The 20,560-nt window shown below is 38.0% G+C and overlaps 1 protein-coding gene across 4 annotated transcripts in view; it reads left to right on the top strand.

Moving 5' to 3' along the window:
- TRIM36 (tripartite motif containing 36) overlaps positions 1 to 8,156 on the top strand; it is a 49,515-nt gene extending 41,359 nt beyond the window's left edge. For 3 of the 4 annotated variants that reach the window (XM_036279545.1, XM_036279542.1, XM_036279543.1), the window contains 3 exons: positions 2,283 to 2,573; positions 5,178 to 5,475; positions 6,864 to 8,156. In XM_036279545.1, coding sequence (XP_036135438.1) covers positions 2,283 to 2,573; positions 5,178 to 5,475; positions 6,864 to 7,218 — 944 coding nt within the window. In that variant the 3' untranslated portion in view covers positions 7,219 to 8,156. The remainder of the gene's footprint in view (positions 1 to 2,282; positions 2,574 to 5,177; positions 5,476 to 6,863) is intronic. The other variant, XM_036279544.1, reaches the window with a different exon arrangement.
- The last annotated feature ends 12,404 nt before the right edge of the window (positions 8,157 to 20,560 follow it).

Raw genomic sequence — 20,560 nt, 5'->3', positions numbered from 1 at the left:
CTTGTTAAAAGTTAAAAACTCTGAAGAAGCCCTGGCCGGTTTGGCTCAGTGGTTAGAACATCAGCCTGCGGTCCAGAGAGACCTGGGTTCGGTTCCTGCTAAGGGTACGTACCTCGGTTGTAGTTTGTCCCTGGCCCAAGTGTGGGAGGCAGCCATTCGATGTGTCCCTTACACATTGATGTTTCTCTCTTTCTTTCTCTTCCTCTCTCTCTCTCCCACTCAATCTGAACAAAAAATGGAAAAATGTCCTCGAGTGAGCATAAACAAAAACAAAACTCTGAAGAATTATTACTGTGACTTTCTTTTCAAAATTATACCTGAATTTCCTTTCAGATATATGCTCATCTTGTTTATTATGACAGTCTTGTTTTTCAAGTATTATATTTGTTACTCTTTCAAATGCTGATTCTACTTCACTTTACTATACTCCCCTTTTTTCCAAAAGGTATACTTGAATTGTTTTTCAGATAGCTAGTTTACTTAGGAGTACAAGGGCCTCCCTCCCCTGGGGATCCCAAAATAGTCTTTGGAAAGATAAGTTGGGAGTGGGTAATCTTGGGTTATCCCAGTGTATAACAGTGGAAAGTAGGCACCCAACTTCTGGCTGATGGATGATGTTCTTCTCTCTTTTCTTTTTCTGAATGCACATTTTTAAAATAAGCTATGTTTCAAAAAAAGAGAGGGATGTGGGGTGGGCCATACTAGTCTTGTTATTTTCGATTTAGTGTTTTTTTTTTTTTTCACTCTAAAATATATTTTGGATATAGATCTCATTATGATTGCATAAATGTACCATACCCAAACATGCTTATTCATTGATACATATAACTAGGGGATAAGAAGAGGGAGACTTCTGCTTTCCATTTCATATACATCTCTGTGATTTGATAAAAATGTGTTAGTTTATGTACGTGTGTGTGTGTGTGTGTGTGTGTGTGTGTGTGCGCATGCATGTATAACTTTTATAGGCTATTCTAAACCATATGACCCAAATAGTTAAATTTACTGGGATTGTTTTATGGAAAGCATTATGGATATGCACAAGGATTTAGTTGTAATATTTTAACCATTGTATATTTAGTGGAAAATTAGAAGCATATTTTTAAAAATAGTTAAATGTTGATTATCCCTACAGTGGAATGTCACTGGGAGAAAAATACTGGTAGTAGCTGCACAAAATTATTGTAGTGATTATCTTTGAGTTACTTAAAAATTTTTTATGCATGTTTTATGTAGTTTCTAATTTTTTTTACAAAAATCATGTTTATGCTAAGAAAAATATATTTAAATTTGTTTGCAACTCTATGGAAAACATATGAAAGAAATATTTATTAAAATCATTGTTCTAGCCCTGGCTGATTTTGCTCAGTGGTTAGAGTGTTGGTCCATGGACCAGAGAGTCCCGGGTTCGGTTCCTGCTAAGGGCATATACGTCAGTTGCAGCTTGTCCTCGGCCCCATGGAATTGTGTAGGTGGCAACCAGTCGATGTGTCTCTCTCTCATCGATGTTTCTCTCTTTCTTCCTCCCTCTCTCCTTTCTACTCTATCTGAAGATAAATGCAAAAATGTCCTCAAGTGAGGATTAAAAAAAAATTGTTTCTAGGAGGACACAAATTAACATTTTAAAGTTGAGGGTTGTTATTCAGTAGGTGAAAATTGAAGGCATATAGTTAAATTTTTTATTTATACTGTTGCAGAATCAATGTAATATCTAAAGCTAAAATTGAGTCTTTCAATATTTGTCTTAATTTTCATTCTTCTTTCCCTTTTTAGTTAAAAATGCAAATATACCTTTTTGAAATCTCTGTTTTATTGTTTTTTGTAACAAACTTCCATGAGACTTTATCCTTTTAGCAGATTTTAAGTGTGCATACAGTAGTTGACTAGGTCCAGTGTGTACTGCAGATCTCTAGAGCTTATTCATCTTGCTTAACTGGAACTTTATGCCTGTCGATTAATAACTGCCCATTTCTCCCTCCCCCAGCCCTGGTAACCACCATTCCAGTCTTTGATTTTATGATTTGACTGTTTTAGATGACTCTATCATGCTGCAATGTTTAACTTTCTGTGCCTGGCTTATTTCACTTAGCATGTCTGAAGTGTCCATCCATGTTGTTGCATACACAGGAATTATTCTTTTTCTTATACATTGAATTACAAATTCAGAAAATGGAACAGTACAGAAGTCATTTAAGTATTGTCAGGACAGTTTTATTGAGGTAGAACATAGGTCCTTTAATAACAGTATTTTAACATTGTTTTCTATTTCATAATTCTTTCAGGCATAGATGTGCCAGAGATCAATGAGGAAGAGAGCAAAGTTTATAACAATGCTTTGATAAGTTGGCACCATCCAGAAAAGGATAAAGCTGATAGCTATGTCCTCGAATATCGGAAGATTAATAGAGATGAAGAGATGTTGTCTTGGAATGAGATAGAAGTTTGTGGCACAAATAAAGTTATTTCAGAACTTGAGAGTAACTGTAACTACGCTTTCAGAGTACGAGCCTACAAGGGTTCAATCTGTAGTCCTTGCAGCAGAGAACTGATTCTTCATACTCCTCCAGCTCCAGGTATTGTAACCACTGGGAATAAAAAGAGCATAGCATTGGAAGAGACCTTGGTAAAAATAGTCAGTGTCTCGATGTAGACCTACAGTGAAAGCAGCTCTCATTTGTCAAACATTCTAGAAAAGTAGATACCATACCCAGATAGGATTTACATATAGACTGATTACATGAACATCACCATGTAGGCTGATGTTTTACTGATATCAAGTAGATAAAAACATTAAAGGTGGATATTTGAGAGATCAAGTTTATTAATTTGGGATTAAAATAGCATAAATGCTACCTTACAAGTTTTAAATAGTATAATTTATATTTTTTATCATTTTATAGAACTCTCTAGAACATAGGATCTAGACAGATATTTTTAAAATGTATGGGTATAATATGAAATATAATTAGCCTAACTTAGATTTGTCTGGATTTTCTAACACAGTGATTCCCAGCACATGGGGATATATTGGAACCACATGGATAGCTTTCTCCCCATATTAAAACTTCCCCTGCCCAGCCACCTTGCTCCCCCTTTCAAGTTAAACCCACTGATACTACTTGCAGGTTGTCTTTAGATTTTTGTAGCATGGGAATGATTCACAGGGTAGTTGATGCTCACTACAATGTCTACCTGGATAAGGGATGCTGAGACCAAGGCTGTGCCTATGGTGGTTCACAGGCAGACATTTCGCCCTGTTGGTCTCTGCCTTAGAGGCTCTGTCAGTTGGTCTCTGGACCCCATTGGCCCTGCCCATTTTTAGTCGCTTATGTATCCTTATTTTGTGCAGTCTGTCGTCCTTCCTTCCCTTTTTGTTCAAAGTATACTTATCCACTATTTGTTTTTGATACACACTGTGGCTAATTTTTTTTAATCCTCACCCACGGACATTTTTTGATATTTTGTTCAGATAGAGTGGGAGGGGGAGAGAGAGAGAGAAACATTGACGTGAAAGGGACATATTGAGTGGTTGCCACCTGCACCACCCAACAAGGGCCAGGGACAAACTGCAACCGAGGTCCGCGCCCCTACGGGAACTGAACCCGGGTCTCTCTGGACCGCAGGCCGACGCTCTAACCGCTGAGCCAAACCGGCCAGGGCACTGTGGCTAATTTTTAAAAAATTAGGATACAAATAAATGGGATTGGCTGAAATTATTTTTCTTGAATCATAATAAAATCCAATAGAGAGTTTTAGAATGGATTTGCAGTTGCTAAGTAAGTATTTTGTAGTTTATGCAGTCTTGGCTTTCTTTTCGTCTCTGACCGAAAGTGGGAGCCTGACAGGAGCTACTGTTTTCAGTCCATGGAGGAGGGGGACGGAAGAAAGGAAGTGTTAAAGGTTGTCTTCCTTTCCTCAGAGAAGCTATATGAACAGGGCGACCACTTAAATTTATTTCGCATACTGGGAGACTTTTGAGATCAAAAGGAAGCATGAATGACTTACCACATTGGCACAATAGGCATTACCAGGAAGAAGGGATGGTCAGTTATATATGGAGAATGGTTTTAGCTTGCCAGTAGGCAATTTGGAAAATTGTGGTATAATATAGTTAAAATTTACCATTTTAACCATTTTTAAGTGTACAGGTCAGTAGCACTAAGTACACTAACAATGTTGTGCGAACCACCACCACTCACATCTCTAGAATTTTTCATTCTTTTCAAACTGAAACTCTGTGCCCGTTAAATAGTGACTCCCCAGTCTCCCTCCCTGCAGAGCCTGGTAACCTCTGTTCTTTCTCCTCTATGAATCTGCCTATTCTAGTTACCTCATAGAAATAGATTCAGTTTTTTTGTGACTGGCAGATTTCAAGGTTCATCCATGTAGCACAGCTATCAGAATTTTCTTCCTTGTTTAGTCTGAGTAATATTCCAGAGAGAGAGAGAGAGAGAGAGAGCGAGCGAGGAGAGAGAGAGAATAAACCACATTTTCTTTATCCATTCATCTGCTAATGGACATTTGGATTGTCCCCAATTTCTGGACTGGCAGCTAATGTTACACTTAATGGATGTGAGTTGATACTTACGAGAAGTGATGTTCTCTCCATTTTCTAGCTGAGGACATGAAAGTTTAGGTTAAACTCTAGTTAAATGCTTGAGCAGGCATTCAAACCCGTATCTCTCTGAACACAGAGCCTGTGCTTGCTTTTTTTACACTGTACACTTTTTCCATGTCTGCTATGATGAATAAAGAAAAGGTGTTATTAAAATTGCTGTTATTTTTCAAATTTATAATATTTGGGGTAAATATTTAAGAAACTATATAGATAATTATGAAAATATACAATCCTTTATTTTAGGGGTAAAAGATCCACTAGTGTGAAATACTTAGGATAGATTTGCTATACCTATTCCAAGGAACCACATTCATAAGGTTTCTCATATTTAAAATATTTTCTTCTGCCTTTGAGGTTACTAAAGATTTTCAGGTATAGAGGATTTACTGGAAGTTATCTCTAAGTTGGGGTTTTGGTTCGTCATAGTTTGGTATAGGGTAGTATGATACTTCTTGTCTCTTTTCAGTGCTTTCTATTTGAAAAACTTATCATATTTAACTGTAAATTATAGAAATGCTTAAAACATATTTCTTAGACCAATTTTAAACTTTATTTACAGTTTTCAATTTTCTCTTTGATGAAAAATGTGGCTATAATAATGAACACCTCTTGCTGAACTTGAAGAGAGACCGTGTAGAGAGTAGAGCTGGATTTAACCTTCTGCTCGCTGCGGAACGTATCCAAGTGGGTTGTTACACAAGCTTAGACTACATCATTGGAGATGTTGGAATTACAAAAGGGAAACACTTTTGGGCCTTCCGTGTGGAACCGTATTCTTACCTGGTGAAAGCGGGAGTTGCCTCCAGTGATAAACTGCAAGAGTGGCTTCGTTCTCCCCGGGATGCAGTTAGTCCAAGGTACATTAGTTTTTACTGATCTGGAACTTGATCATTTTTAAAAATGTAAAGATGCTTGTTTAGCAAGATAAGCTTGAAAATAGACCTGGGTTTTCTTATTATATTTCCAGTATACTTCTTAGATTCAGGAGTTTTGGCCATGCTTATGTGGTTGGCTAAGAAAAGGAGTCAGGTTTCTTTATTCACACAGGAAATAAGGAGAATTAGCAATTAATTTATGATGCCATGAGTAAATACGTCTGTTTTGGAGACCTCTTAATTAGGATATAGCTTTGCAGTTTTAAATTTTGAAAGTCACATCAGTTGCCTTAATTATGTGATAAAAACTATGTATACAGTGAAATGCATCTAATTGCCATACTGCACAATTGATATTAGGTTGTTGTTTTGTTTTGGGATGAAGTTTTCTTTAAATGTACCATAAATACTTTACAGAATTGGGTCTTGCTCAGCATGTTTCCACAGCAAAGAATTTCAGTTTCTTAAGAGATTGACTAGTGGAGATAATGCAGTTTAATTTTTTTAGATGGTGTAAGGTAAATTAGCCCAGACAAAAAAATTTTCACCACTTACATGAAGAATCCCAGGTTAACCATCTGAGTAATAGGAAACATTTTTGCACAAAGATTAGAAATTGACATACAATGAAAATTGTATTAGAGAAATGGTTAATTAAACATAGTGGCATGTCCACTTGATAGATTATTAGTATTAATCTTATTTAAAAAGTGTATAACATGAGGAATGTTAGAAGTTAAAAAAACTTATTAAAATGGTTGATGTCGTATGATCACAAATATATGAAAAGCAAACTGAGCATAGGAAAAAAATGGAAGGAACTTTTTATCAAAGTTTCTATAAGCTTCTACTGTTTTATACCACAAGGACAAAAACCTTCCTAATATTTGCTACATCGTAGGTCTGTATAGACTTCCCAGTTGGGAACTAGAGTTCTTTGGAGGAGAATGAAACATGCTTTTTCCTCCTGCATTATCATGCACTGCCTGTATATTTACTTTGTAATTCCTTGGATTGGGGCACACATCTTGGTTTTATATTTTCTTACTTATGGTTGTGTGCTGTAAATATTTTAATCTTTGACAAGTCCTTTAGTCCTTGTCCCCTGCTTTATTTTTGATAGGCCAAAGTTATTTTTTAGATTCTCATCTGTGTATATATCTAGGTAAAAGTGAATGATATTTTAAGACAGAATTTGGGGTGAATGTGTTGGTGTCATTCTGAATGGCAATGTGTAATGTTTTTGTTTTAATAAGTTTTTGATACATCATTTATTTTAATGTTAAATCAGTGTATGTTGTCTTGTAAAATGTTTCACAGATACTTGAAGGCCTATGGATAATGATGTAAGATTCTGCTTTGTGTTTCAGATATGAGCAAGACAGTGGACATGACAGCGGAAGTGAAGATGCCTGTTTTGATTCTTCACAACGCTTTACATTAGTTACTATAGGCATGAAGAAATTTTTTATACCCAAGTCACCTACTTCTTCTAATGAACCTGAAAATAGAGTTCTTCCCATGCCAACAAGCATAGGGATTTTCCTTGACTATGATAAAGGCAAAGTGGGTTTCTACGACATGGATCACATGAAATGCCTTTATGAGCGCCAAGTGGACTGTTCGCACACGATGTATCCAGCATTTGCATTAATGGGCAGTGGAGGAATTCAGCTGGAAGAATCCATCACCGCAAAATATTTAGAATATCAAGAGGACCTGTAATTTAAGCATCTGATGTGATTTAGAAGGAAACATGTAGGCAGAATAATGCCTTGGTATTAACCTTCATAACTAATTACATGTCATCCAAGTATTCTGTCGCCACACTTGTTTTTTGTGTATGCTTCTTCTTAAAACACAGAAAACCTAAACAGCCTTTCCTCTTCCATGTCGCTCTTCTGCCTTTCAAAAACAACAGGAAAAAGGCGCTCTTTCCTACTTAACACTGAAATGGTTAACTGGGTTGTCTTTCTTTCTTTATGAACAGGGAATCTTATTTATGTTAGCTGGTGTTGCTGATACATTCCTTTTGGGGGGGAGGTCCATACAAATGTATTTATTATACCTCTTTTGTGTTTGTTTTTCATTTCTATATTATGTTTATGTCCTAAGAGAAGATGTTTTTTAAATGCCTTATGGATAGAAATTAGTAGTACTAAGCATTGTGTCTTGCATTTGTTTTTAAAAGGTATAGATACGGAAAAAGAAAAAAAGCCTGGAGAAATGGCAATATATTTAAATGGAAAATTATGTATTTTGAGGTGTGTAAATAATATTGCCTGGAAAATGAATATTGCTGGGGTTTTTTAAAAGACCATAAACTGTATTCTTAAGGACATTTAAAAGATTTTCTTAGCTGTAATGCTCATACGTGCATGTATAAGTAAACATGGTTTCTTGCAGGAAACACAAAGTTAGTGGTAACACATGAAGCTCTTCATTTTATATAGTTTTTTTTTTTCAGAAAAATGTGTCCAGTTTTTCTTATTGCTCTTATGAAAATATTTGCACATTATGTTAAATAATTATTTTTCATAAATATCAGAGAAGATAGATTGATAATTGGTCATATTTGTTTTTTTAATCCCCTCTTGTGTCTTGTGATTTTTATTTTTTGGCATAAATATTACATATCAGATTGTCCTGGTTTATGTTTACATTTTTTTTTTTTAATCCTCATCTGAGGATACTTTTCCATTTATCTTCAGATAGAGTGGGAGGGAGAGAGACAGACAGACAGACAAACATCGATGTGAGAGAGACACATCGATTGGTTGCCTCCTACACGACCCCAACCAGGGCTGGGGACCGAACTGCAACAGAGGTATGTGCCCTTGATTCGAATCGAACCCATGACTCTTTGGTCTGCGGGCCGACCCTTACCGCTGAGCCAAACTGGCCAGGGTTGTTTACATTTTTTAAAAGTTCATGATCTATTTTTAGTCTTATTAGATATAAAATGTGGAATAATTTTATGGCAATTATTGTGGCTCATTGTTGGGTAATGAGAATTGGTAATAATAAGAAGCAAGTAAAAATACAGATTTAATTGTTTAGGAGTAATAATGAGAATCATGATTGTATCCTTTCAAAATTTATCTTAAATTTTATGTTTACTTTTGAAGAGTCTTTCCTTAGGTTGTTTTATTTAAACTGGTTGGTTTTTTGAAGTTAAAATGTTAGAAACTAGACTTGTGCATTAGCACTCATCATTATGAAATGCTTGTGACATATTTTAATAGACTAACAAAAACTTTTAGGCCTTTTAATTATATATATAATGGAAATGTGTTAATTCAGGCTCATAGCATAAATTATTTCCCCCTCACAACCCAAATATGGAGAATTTCATTGTTCAGGCGGCTTTGTTTCTTTCCCACCAATGAGTAGCACTTTATGACATAGGCTCAACTAAACAAATATGTGGTGTTATGTGGATCACTGTGCAATAGAACTGCTGACGTCACCTGGGTGGTAAAGTTTGATAATCGAAAGCCTGTGTAAGCACATATCATGTAGACATTTTAAATATAAAGCTTTAATAGGTATGGGAAAGCTGTTTCAAACATTGTATAGTTGTATATAAATTGTTCTGGATTTCTTTCATTTTTAATAAAAATTAAAAGTAAGTCAAGTGTAATTATTGAAAATGTTATTCCAGGAATTCTCAGTATGTTTATATGGAATATGGAAGCAAATATTTATGAAAAGATGTTTGGCTGAATATATTAACTTAGCTAAAATTTTATGTAAAGTTATTTCGGGCATTTATTAGCTTTAATTCTTGTGGAAGTCGTGATTATTAGAAAAGTGTAATGTGAAACTAATTTGCTTCAATTAATTCATCAATTTCTCTAATTTTTCTGACTCATAATGGATCAGATTTAGATCTGATGAGTGGCCCTTCACATTTCTACTCTGGATATGGGGCTCTGGTAGTTGTGGTTCATTGTGGGTCACAGTGAGCTATTCCTATGATACTGTATAATAACTTCTCATATTTACAGTTGCTTTGCTTGGAAGTTGTAAGAGCCAGAGCTATCTCCTGGGGATTGAAAACAATCTGGTCCTGTTAAATCTTTTGCCATAGCCCATTGTCTGATTAGGCCCTGAGAGTTGTTCCATGTGGGAATATAATCCATTGTTGTATTGCTACAGAAAACAATTGAGCACCAGTGTTATGGGCAAGAATACTCTTAAATTGTGTTCTACCAGATAAATGTGCATTCATTTTAAAGGTGTTTATGGGATTAACATCCTGAGACTTGGAGGGTTTTCTTGGAACTATTTTGCTTTAAAAAATAAATCTGAAAGAATTTCAGTTTTTTAAATTCAGTTTGGAAGGACTTCATTTCACAAAAAGTTTTTAACTCTTGCTCTGTATGAGACACTGTGCTGTGAACTGGATATACAGTGAACAGGGCAGTCTAGCTAGGTTCCTGTTTTTAGGAGCTCCATTTCTAGGAAGGAGAAATGATAAAAATGGAAGGGACCAAAGAGCGTTTGAGGTGGGAGCTAATATTAGATACGGTGATCATGGAACCCTACTCAGGAAGTGATACACGTTTCACACCTGATTGCTAACGAGCTGGCCATACAAAGAGGTAAGTGAAGAGCTAAGAGCCGGCTAGGTAGATGAAACACAAAATGCACAAAGGCTTTAAGATAATGAATTGGTCAGGTTTCTGGTAGGAAAGAGAATTCACCTTGGATGGTTCAACTGAAAAGAAATTAATGCAAGGATTGCTTAGCGAAAAGGGCAACCTTAAAGGAAGAAAGAAGCAGTGGTGAGCCATGGAAAAACTAGCCACAGCCTGAAACCAGTACCGCATTTAGAGCTCACGGGGAAAGCGGGACTAGATCTCAAGGAGAGGGAGAACAGGAACAAAGGGTTACTTGGTGGGAGCTGGGGGTTGCCACGGGAGGTGCCAAAACAGTGAAGGATCAGGAAGAAATAGCCTCCACCTGATCTGATCTGCCGGTGCAGCCTGCTGACCAAACCCCACCGGAAGCCAGCCAGTAAGGGCTTTCTTCTAGAGATGCATGCGGCAGGGGTCGCCGTCCTGGGGCAGAGGGGGAAAGCAGGCACCTGGTGGTGGTTGTGGGGCAGCATAAATGACATTAACAAGTGGGAAGGGGTTTGGTGTATTTGAGGGGGAAGGGAGGCTGTTGGCCTTTGTGCTTGCTGACTGCTTACATAAGGGTATTTATACTATTCTGAGATGTTAAAACACACTCAGAAAGAAGACTTAGGGAGCTATGCCCCTTTTTCCTTTCAGCTTTCTGGTGTTTCTCTTCCCTGCCGACCATTCTATGCAGTGATGATCTGGGGCTGGTGGCGTTGCTTCTTTTCTGAGTTTGCCATCTCTTTGGAATAGAAAAGAATAAGTGCTGTGGTTAAGAAAAAAGTGGCCCTAAAGTTCTGACTAGACTGATGCCCGCATGTAGAAGTAAGATTGTAGAATACTGTCCAAAAGAAAAGAAATGGAAGTGTGCTGTGCATGAATCAGGCAACCATCTGACTGCCTGTGGATAATTACAAAATACTTTTCCATAACATTCTTTCGTTTCCCCTAGATTTCTTTGTTTAACCTATCTGAACTCGATGGTTTGTTTTTTAAATGCCACCACTGCTTGCTTTTAGAAGACCTAAAAAGAGTTCCTTGGTGTTTATGTTGGCGCGTGATTCAAGTGTCGTCTGAGTCTGCTGACCAGCCCGGCTACATGACTGCCTCTGGAGGTCTGCTCTCTCTTCTTGTGAGGCTTGGTCTCCTGAGAAGAGTCTTTTAAGAGACAAAAGTCTTTTAAGAGAGAGCTGATATTCTTTGAAATAGTAAGCCTGTTGTGTAATCTTAAGACTATTGGAGCAATCTGATTTTCTAACTTTCCTAGGTTAGGTGGTAAGGACTGTTAGCTTCTGTAAAAATATTTTATATATTTTCAAAATAATATCTATATTATGTATGTATATTTTCAAAATATCTGTATAACACCTCTTATTTGTTTTCCCCACTTGGATTCTTTGTACCCTAGAAGGTCCCTCCATTTATTTAAGTAAAGCACCTCTGATAATATGGAAATAATTGTAGTTCAGAAATTATTTTCCTGATAAAATTTCACAGGTTAACTGTTGTGCTGATAACTTTGAAATGCAAGCATTTGAATTATTTCTTGGAGCGTATCTAATATGCCTTAAGTTTTTTGCGTGATAGGGAATTCTAAAAACATTTTTAAAATGTAAAGTTTGGTACATGTTGATACATGTTGGTACAGGGTGATCTAACAGGTTTATAGGTTTGGGGGGCAGGAGAGGACTCCATGAGCAAATGAGTCTGGGTGATGCTCTGTTAAGCAACATCAAACATTTTATTTTGCAGAAATTCTCTCGGCATTTGGTGCCCATTGACTGAAGCTCACAGGGAGAGCGCGTTCCAGGGAATATACGGACGGACAGAGTAGTTGTGGTTAGTGGGATTTTTGGTTTGGATTTATATCTAAGGTTCGTCATTTAATAGATGTGTGATCTTAGACTAGTTGTTTACCTGTGAGCTCCATCTTATCTGTAAAATAGTTCTAGTGGTATGAACTTCAGGGAAATTAGATAAAGTATATGAAGGACTTAACACAGTGTCTGGTGTGTTAAATTACTCTATGGTGGCTTCACATATACATTACCAGCATTTCCAAAAGTAGTATTTAACCTCCTAAGAGACCTTTTACAAATGATGAGAATGTATTTGAATACAGAGTTGTACTAGGGTAGTCATAAGTCATACTATATATTTGACTGCTGTTATTTGCTTATAATGCCCAAAAACAAACTGGAGAGATATATGAATAATTAACTTGAAGTATAATTTAACCAGTCAGATAAAAATTAAATCCAGTTTTTTTGTTTTGTGTGGAATCAAGGTAATATAATCCAGGTGTATTTCTTATTACATAACAATTAGCAAGAGCTCATAAAAGTTGCAAGAAAAAGACTTAGGTGGCCTGTGTCAAGTGTCAGAGTCTCAGGTAAACTTAGTTCCTGATAGATTTCCCCTTGGCTCCTGGAACCTGCTCGTGGTCTTGTTATTGAGAAGCAGCAGGCATGTGGAGCAGAGCTTCTAACCTGTCATCATGTAACGTCCATAGGAGTTCCCTGGGAATCTTGTTGAAATGCAGAATTTAATTCAGTAGGGCTGAGGTGGGGCAGGAGAGTCTGCATTGCTAACCAGCTCCAGGTGAAGCTAATGCTGCGAATCCCAGATCACAGGAGGAGTAGCCCGGCTTCAGAGGGCCAAAGGGTTCCTCCCTGCTGTGTGTCGGGAGCCTGGAGAGGAGGTACCAGAGCATAAACTACATTTTCGTGAAAATTTAGCCAGTGGAAGTGGAATGGGAACTGTCATCTGAAGTAGGCCTCGTGATATTTACAGGTAAGGCCAGAATTATCTCTCAAGCTTTGAATCAGCTTGGGTGCTTGGGCAAACATTTAATAATTGAAACTCCCCCAAATGCTGTGTCACACAGTAAGACATATTACAGAGATATTGTGGGGTTGTTTCCAGACCCCCATAGTAAAGTGAGTATTGCAATAAAGCAAGCCATAATCTTCTGGCTGGTGGAGGGGGTCTTGCCTTCAATATGTAAAAAATGCATCTGTGAAGCACAATGCAGTGGAATGCAACAAAATGAGGTCTGCCTGTGTACCAGAGAGAGCTTGCATCCCCAAATTCAGTGCAGGGGTGTTAGGGTACCTCCACCACTTAAACCAACATGGTTTGTTTTACATCTCAGCATGTATCTTCCAGACTGTGTCTTGAATAGAATTTGCTTAATCCCGAGCCTTAGTCCTTGATAACACTATAGTGAGTTCACTGTAAAATATATCCACAATGAGCTAAAAGGTTTGTTAGATAGGATTTATCATTTCAAAAGTTTACCATTTGTTGATTGCTGTTTTTCCAGGCACTATGGTAATTGCTTTCTTATTTTAATTCTCAGCATTTTGAAGAAGATTTTACCCCTTTTGTAGGTGAGGAAACTGAGCAATGACAAGATTAAATAACCTTCATGGATCTCAAAGCTTATTAGTGGCAGGGCTGGGATTTGAACTCAAAACTCATCCCAAAGTCTAAATGTTGAACTATTAACCAACCTTCCTATGAAATCCATTTAAATATTGCAGAAATATTTCTAAATAAAATGACAACGATAATTGAAGTATTGTTTCTATCATTCTTAAAAAACAAGTTTTTAATGTCTACATAGAATTTCATTGTTGGACAGTTAGATTTTCTAGCCTTTGCTCTTATCAATAATGCTTCAAAGAATGTTCTGGGTAAGGGGTTTAAAAGTGGCTACTCCATGTTTTGCTTCCTCATCTGTAATTGTGAAAAATACCTATCTTGTAAAAAAAACAAAAAACAAACAAAACTTGACCACCTTTCTGCCTTTGGGCGGGGCATGCACTCTGCCTTTTCCGTGGCTTTGTGTTGTTACTTGGAGGCCTCTGAGTTTTTCAAGGCTCCCATAGCGTTTTGAAGAGATGTATATAGTTAACTGGGAAGACAAATTCTCCATCTTTTCCATATCTTTACTACACTCGGCTTTTAAATGTTTTCAAAGGCCACTAGAACTGTGAAGTTGGCAATACCAATGGTTTGACAAGAATTCTGGTGGGATGTTTTGTAGGCAGTCTTCAGACTTAGATCTATTCTAAAATGGATGGGGTTACAGATTTCAGTTAGGGACAGTCCATTATCTACAAAGTGTAGAACTATTCTAGGAAGCACCTTGTCTAGTCATTAGTATTGATGTGTGCACTTTGGCGACTGTGCCCCAAATCTGACCTTGTTCATAGTCTATAGTACTTTTCACCTTTTTCCTTTTCCCTAAAATATAAATTGTTTCAGAAGAGATTTTAATTTAATATGTGAAGTCCCATTTGAGTTTCATTTGCGATAATTTCTCTAACGCCACCAAAGATTTTTGGCTTCAACAGTTTTAATTCAACCAGGAGTCACAGTAACCTCTCTCATTTTTCAACCTGTCTACAGTTTATTTGTATGTAGCTAGATAACTGAGATTATTTTATACTTTAAAAGATTATTGATGGAACTGAAAAGGTTTTCAGTCTGTATTGACCTCCTCGCCATAGCTCCGCATTCCGCTAATATAGTTTGATTTAGAGGCAAGAGAAATGAAAGGGGCATTGACTGAAAAGAAAGTACATTGAACTTGGAACAAAATATTTTGATGGAGATAAATGAATCAAAATTTAATTATTTGAATTAATTATGTCTGCTCCTAATTAATGTAGGAATGTAACTGACTCACCTAGCCTTAGTTTATGTACTTTAATATCTTTAGGTTATGGCAACCCATGAGTTTGACCACTTTTTTCCCCAATTGACCATTTTTCTAAGGCTATTTCTAAGTTTTCCAATCTAGATACCCTATGAATAAGGACATCAGACAACCTTTGGCAGCTAGATGCTTTGTTGGTTTGGATCTGGACTTCTGAGGAATCCACGTTCCCATTATCAGAAGAGATGAGAGCAGTATGACAAACTGATGACTCAGACTCAAGGATCACATTCTTATGTGCACTGTTGAAATAGTAACCAAATTTAGACTGGCCATCCTGGTCTTCTTTACTAAGAGATTGGATTGCAAACATGAGGAAATTAGAGTTGGATCTCTTAAAACAAATTAGCGAAGTCTTTAGTGGAAGATTGGAGAATGTAGATCATTGCATTTTCCCCCTACTGACATTCTGGGAGAGGATTTTGAATAATTTTAGACCATCTGTATTTGCTTTTGGGGTTTTAGGAGAGTGTCACTCCGGTCTGTCAACTGACTTACACTACCAACCACGCGGAGCTTCCTTTTACAAGATCCTAATTGTTACATTGTCCTAACCCATTAGACACTTGTATCTTTGCACCCGACTTCAGTCCCCACCTATTTGCCAGTGGTCCCCATGGCTAATTATCTCCAGCCTAGACCTCTTCTCTGAGTCCACTCAGCATGCTGCAATGTTGGCAATGTTGAGATTCATAATAAGGACATATTTGGTCTTGGTCTCTATTCCTGACACAGGGCTCCTAAAATTCTTGTAATTTCTAGGTGTAATAAAGGTTTCTTTTGTGATATTAATGAGGTTACTTTTGGAAAGCCCCGAGGTCACCTAAGGGTAGGCGCTAGTTGCTAGTGGAACCAACCCTGTGATTTGAGAATGGGAACTTTCAGTCTCCAACCCTACCTCCAGGAAGGGGAGAGTGGCTGGAGGTTGAATCAATCCTCAATGGCCAGTGAGTAGTCAGTCATGCCTATGTCATGAAGCCTCCATAAAAACCCAAAGGGAGTGAGTCTGGAGAACTTCTGGGCTGGTGAACATGTGGGCATTTGGGGAGAGTGGGCTTGGAAGCTCCTCGCCCTTACTTCATACCTTGTCCTTTGCATCTCTTCCATCTAGCTGTTCTTGAGTTATATCCTTTTTTTAGGAAACTGGTGACCTAGTAAGTAAACTATTTCTCTGAGTTCTGTGAGGCTCTCTAACAAATGAATCAAAACCAAGGAGGGGGCTGTGGAAACCTTTGTTTTATAGCCAGTGGGTCAGAAGCACAGGTGACAACCTGGACTTTCAGTTGGCCTCTGAAATGGGGTTGGGTCATGGGCAGTCTTGTAGGACTGCACCCTTAAAGTGGAGAATCTGCCGTCTCCAGGTATAGATAGCATCAGTGTACACACACACACACACACACACACACACACACACACACACACACACAGTTAAAAATCTCATAAAGGAATAGTGGGTCAGAGAGATAAATGGGAGGAACCTTTTGGTAAGCTCAGTCACTCATCAAAGTGCACCAGAAAATCATCGGCAATTTGCCATACCATTTCTAAAAGCAGTGTAAGTCATTAAGAGGGAATAATGGCCACTATGGCAAGTTCTCCCCACCTCCCTAATGCCTGTCAGTGTCACTTGAATTCTGGCTGTGTTGCTCTCTTGGATTTTGCCAGGAAGTTTTCATTTGTCATGTGTTTTTGAATCCATTGCCTAGAGATTGTGATGCAATGTCAAGAACATTTGAGTGTGTAGACTTGAATTCAAGTCACAGATCTGCTACTTATTAGGGAATAAGCTTGGCAAAGTTAATTCCCTAACCTTTCACAAATTGGGAACAAACTTCACCAAGTCCCAGTTTTTCTAGAAGCCCTTGGGTTTCTTTGCAATTCTTTTACCCAATGGAATTTACTTGTTGATTCATTTCAGTTACATGAGCATTTCTTTTGATTATATTAGACTGAGGAAATAAAACTTTTTCCCCCTGGTAATTTAACAATTTTATTTTTTGAGTTAGATCAATATCTTGGATTAGATGTAAAAAGTTGCCCTTAGATTTTTATATTGCTTCTATTAGCAGTTACCTTGGAATCACCTTTGGAGGTGACTTTATTCTGTAGCTTGCTTGGCATAGGTGTCTGGCATATAGTAGTGAGTACTCAGCAAATTCCAGACCTGACCAACCTGTGGTATAATTGTCATAAGTTCAACATTAACATCTAAACTATAATGACTCTTTAACCTATACACTGAGAGTCCTCAAAAGTCTCAGATATATATATTCATGATTAGGTTTGCTCATGCGCTTCTATGACTTCCAACGTCTCTGCTGTCAGTGAGCAAAAATCTTGAAACTGTCACATCACCAAAGAGGAAATCTAAAAGACCAATACATGTTTGGAGATATGCAAAGTGAGGTCACATTGAGATACTGCTAATGCATCAAATTGGCAAATATTTTAAAGTCTAACAATACCAAGTGTTTGTGAGGCTATGGACCAATAATAACTCATACATAGCTTATGGGAGAATAGAATGGTACAACTATTTTTAGATAATAATTTATCATCTGGCAATTTAAAGAGTCACATACCCAATGACCTAACAATTCTACTCATAGGTGTATGTTTTAGAGATTTCATGGTCATGTCCATCTGGATTACATACAAAAAAGCTCATAGTTCCAACCTGGAAACCAGATGTCCATCAATAATAGAATGAAGAAATAAATTATAAAACATTCTACAATGGGCTACTATAGAGAACAATGAAAATGAATTACAACTACGTACAACATAGTGAATGAATCTCACAATATACAGAATAAATGCTGTGCTATATATTTGTATGACAGTATATTAAGTTCAAAAACACACAAATTTGTTAGAGCATGAGCCCCGTGAGAGGAAGCATCTTTATTATCATTTCAAGCGTCTAGAACAGAGCTTGGCATATATTAGATGTTTAATTAATAGTTGTTGAGTGACCTTAACTGTATTGTTTAGGGGTGTATATGTGGGTGTCAAAATATAGAGACAAACCATTATCATAAAAGTCAGAAGAGTGTTACCTCCAGGGTTGAGAGAAGAAGGAATAACCGGGAAGGAGCTAATGGAGAGGTGTCTTCTGAAGTACTGGTAATTTCTTGACCTGGGTGGTGATCACAGGAGTGGAATCACTTTATTTCTTGAACTACACTTATATGCTTCTATGAAATATTCCACAATGAAATAAGAATGCACCACCCTTCTAGTTTATTTCATGTACTCATTTTGGAACAGAGCTGGAGAGATTTGGAAAGGTCGCAGGCCTACTGTTCTCTCTGGGGCTGTGTGTGAGTGCAGTGGTGGGGTCAGATCCACTTGGTGGCCATAGATCATCTGCACCTGGACGTCTTGGCTGTCATGGTGTAGGAACTAGAGGCCTAGGTTCGATTCCTGCTTTACCACTTACTGGCTGTGAAATGGGCACGATAGAAGCCACCTCATAGGGTTCTAGTAATTAAATGAGGATTAAACAGGATAAACTGTGTGAGGCATTTTCAACACCAAGGCTCAACTAGGCCCATATGGTGCTTTTGTGTGAATTAGAAAATGCACCCTCCTCTTGGCTTGGCGGGAGGTACGCAGCTTGGTGAGCAGATGATGCCTTTGTGTGAATTAGACAAAGGCACTCCTTCTGGGCAGAGGCAGAGGCTGAACTGTGCCCCCCACCCCCAGCTGAGTGCTGCTGTTCAGTAAATAAACTGTAGCCTTGGCAGCGCTTGGCATATAGTTAATGTTTAATGTAACTGCCATGATATAGATGCAAATTTCTATCCACTCAAAATATGAGCTGCGTACCAGGAGTCAGCTGCGCTTTTATGGAAATAGAGCCTCAATTCTTCCTGTTGGTTTTTTTTTTTATACCACCTGTGAGGAATCATTTTCTGTTTATTCTATTGTGCTTTTAAACACAACTTCACTGGAAAGAATGCCATGTTTGGGGAAGTAGACCCGTCTCTGGTGTCAGCTGGACCTGCAAGATCTCAATAGTAACTAAGTTCCAGTTTTCTCATCTTCAGAATGGGAGTTGAACTGAGCTGGGGTTCATGGACCTTGCGGGTGGAAAGCAGGGCTGGTTAGCAGAACAAGGTGTGATGAGGGCAGGGCTCAGCTGAATGGCTAAGGCCAGAGTCCCCCCTCCCTCACCCCGCCTAAATAAAGCCATTGCTTGCCAATATTTTTTAAAATTTGAAATTCTGCATAAGAATTCATTTGAAGACACAGTTTCACTGAATTGGATGATCCTCTAAAGTCCCTCTTACTCAAACATTCTCTGACTCCTGAGACTTGGGGACGGCAGCATGGTAAGTGGCCAGCGTGAGTTGGGAGTCCGGCTCCACTCTCTCCTCTCCAGCTGAAGGACCTTGAGCAAGTTCCTACCTCCTGGAATTTAGGCTTGCTGTGAAGGTAAAATGAATATGTGTAGCAGAAAAAAGAAATGCTCAAAAAAGGTCAACAGTCTCAATTCAGAATTAAATAGACCCCTGTAGCATAAATTTTGACTGTTTCATAAACTTCATGATTACTCCCCCAAGATAGCTTTCCTAAACAGCAATCTGGCCTTGTTCAGTGGTGTGAGGGGTGACCTGTATTTTATGCAATTTTAGACATGGAGGAGGGCCTGCTACCCTGGAAAAATGAGAGTATGTTCTGTAGGAAGACTGTTTTCCTGTGGTTCCTGCAAGGAAGCTTAATTAAGAGCCCCCCACCCCATTCTCCCCTCTCCCCTACTACAGCATGATTCTGTTTAACCAAGTCCTGATGTATCAGGGAGAAATGTCATTTAACTGTAACTTTCCCCTTTTAAATTCAGTGTCTGAGTGAAATTCACTCTTGAAAAACATTGGAGTTTTGTCTTGATGGCTGGTCGATAGGCAAAGAACAGCAGAGGCTGATCAAGGCTTTGGGTTTTGCTTACAGTCATTCACAAGGGAACCGCAAGTTCTAATCGCTCAAGTGAAAATCAGACTATTCTTGGGATTTTCAGAATAATTGGAGAGCAAGTCTTTCAGTCCCCAAGTGAACTATGGCATTTATTTTCTTTTATGCACCCTTTGATTCTTCCCTCTAACTGGACAAATTCCCTAATTAGGAGGAATAAAGCAACAATAAAAATTTGTTAGGGGTGTGCCAGTAGTGAGTAGATTCTAAATGAGGATACTGCCCCCTAGTGCTGAAATATGGCCCAGCCAGGAGCACCCAGACCTCAAACCACAGCGGAACACTTGAAGCTTTTAGCGTTTGCTGGAAGGACCTAGATTATTGCTCTGATTTTGATTTATTTGTGGATGCTTAAAAAAAAAAAAAAAAGTAATTACACAGTGTAAAAGAACTCTTGCCCTCTTGGGTACTGCTTGGAAAACAAGTGTGGACACTTCCAGGGACTGTGATCTCTTATGTAAGTATAAGGGAGAGAGAGGTAGATGCACCTTTAGAAGTAGCAGCACATTTCAGTGACGATTTTTGTCTTACAAGGTTTGCTTTCACATTTGTGGTAAGTGGTTGCTTACTTTATTGTATGGCTCTTGCCACTAGGGTATGGAACCTGTTGCCCTTCATGAAAGATGATCTTATACCTTTTATGTACCTTGTATTCAATGTTGCTGGTATTAAATTCTGTATACTATGTCAGGATATTGGTTTCAGTTTTTAAATTCGGCAAACAAGTGATGCAAAAGAC

Source organism: Molossus molossus, unplaced genomic scaffold, assembly GCF_014108415.1.
Source record: "Molossus molossus isolate mMolMol1 unplaced genomic scaffold, mMolMol1.p scaffold_m16_p_3, whole genome shotgun sequence".
Taxonomy (NCBI): Eukaryota; Metazoa; Chordata; class Mammalia; order Chiroptera; family Molossidae; genus Molossus; species Molossus molossus.
Note: the sequence above shows the minus strand (reverse complement) of the source record. Positions and strands in the feature narration are given on the sequence as shown.